The sequence below is a fragment of the Egretta garzetta genome, unplaced genomic scaffold (genome assembly GCF_000687185.1).
Source record: "Egretta garzetta isolate BGI_Z169 unplaced genomic scaffold, ASM68718v1 scaffold1450, whole genome shotgun sequence".
In the NCBI taxonomy this organism is placed as follows: domain Eukaryota; kingdom Metazoa; phylum Chordata; class Aves; order Pelecaniformes; family Ardeidae; genus Egretta; species Egretta garzetta.
This window is the reverse complement of record NW_009258326.1, coordinates 40,091-41,406: the sequence shown is the minus strand read 5'-3', so window position 1 is coordinate 41,406 and position 1,316 is coordinate 40,091. Positions and strand designations below refer to the sequence as shown.

The following is a 1,316-nucleotide window of genomic DNA, read 5'->3' as shown; positions in this document are numbered from 1 at the left end:
AAGGTGCTGTCTTGGCTCAGCCAGCTAAGGGCTCCCGCAGACCCTCCCCTCCAGGGATGGGGGTCCCAGCCCTCAACCCTCTGCTGCAACCCCAGGCAGCTCCCTGCAGGCAATGCCCAGGCTCCCCCAGGCTGTTATTGTAGGGTCTCTCTGCCCCCCCATCCCTTGCAGAGTGCATTTTGGGAGGGGCTGGGGTGGGGGTGCTCAGCCAGACCCACGTTCCCCCTGCAGCACTTCGCTCTGTTCCTGAAGTACATCATCCAAGTGGCCATCCCCGACATCCCCGCCTGGGTGGCCGAGGAGATGGCCAAGCTGGAGTACCAGCGCCGCGAGGCCTTCAAGGTGGGTGATGCCAGGATGGGACCCTCCTTGGGGCCAAGCATGGAGCTGGGACCCCCCCATCCCCGGGGCTGGGGGGGTCCCCAAGGTGTCCCCAGGGCTGATGGGTTCCCCAAAGTGTCCCCAGGGCTGACAGGCTCCCCAAAGTGTTCCTGGGGCTGGTGGGCTCCCCGAGGCATCCCTGGGGCTGATGGGCTCCCCAAAGTGTCCCCAGGGCTGATGGGTTCCCCAAGGCATCCCCAGGGCTGATGGGCTCCCCAAAGTGTCCCCGGGGCTGATGGGCTGCCCAGAGTGTCCCCAGGGCTGGTTGGCTCCCCGAGGCATCCCTGGGGCTGATGGGCTCCCCAAAGTGTCCCCAGGGCTGATGGGTTCCCCAAGGCATCCCCAGGGCTGATGGGCTCCCCAAAGTGTCCCCGGGGCTGGTGGACTCCCCGAGGCATCCCTGGGGCTGATGGGTTCCCCAAAGTGTCCCCGGGGCTGATGGGCTCCCCAGAGTGTCCCCGGGGCTGGTGAGTCCAGCCGCGACGAGGCCAAGCCCGAGGTCGCCGGGCAGGACCCGGCCCATGAGAAGAGCCAGAGCAAAGGGAAGGGCTCCGGGGGTTCCTCGCACGGCTCCGACAAGCCCAAGCGACCCAGCTCCCTCCTGGCCACCAACAACGTGATGAAGCTGAAGCAGATCATCCCTCTGCAGGGCAAGTTCCTCTCTGGAGGGGCCGGGGCCGGCAGCACGGCCACCGCCAGGTCCCCCCAGTCCCCCACTGGCAGCGAAAACAAACTCCCCGGCTTCCTCAGCTTCAAGTTCCTGAAATCCCCGGAGACTAAGCGGGACACAGGGACCGAGAAGGTCCAGTCGCCCACCAAGCCATTCAATCCCGGCAAGCTCTTCAATTTTGGCAAGTCCGAAGGGGCCGGGGGCAACGGCGCTGCGGCCACTGCCTCCCCCCAGCTCCGGCCCGGCCCCTCGGCGGACACGGGCG

At 67.1% G+C, this 1,316-nt stretch overlaps 1 protein-coding gene across 1 annotated transcript in view; it reads left to right on the top strand.

The window, feature by feature from the left end:
* Positions 1 to 1,316, top strand: part of ANO8 (anoctamin 8) — a 12,270-nt gene that overhangs the window by 5,994 nt on the left and 4,960 nt on the right. Inside the window, exons 9-10 of the mRNA XM_009639498.2 lie at positions 232 to 342; positions 833 to 1,313. Of these exons, the coding sequence (XP_009637793.2) occupies positions 232 to 342; positions 833 to 1,313 (592 nt within the window). The remainder of the gene's footprint in view (positions 1 to 231; positions 343 to 832; positions 1,314 to 1,316) is intronic.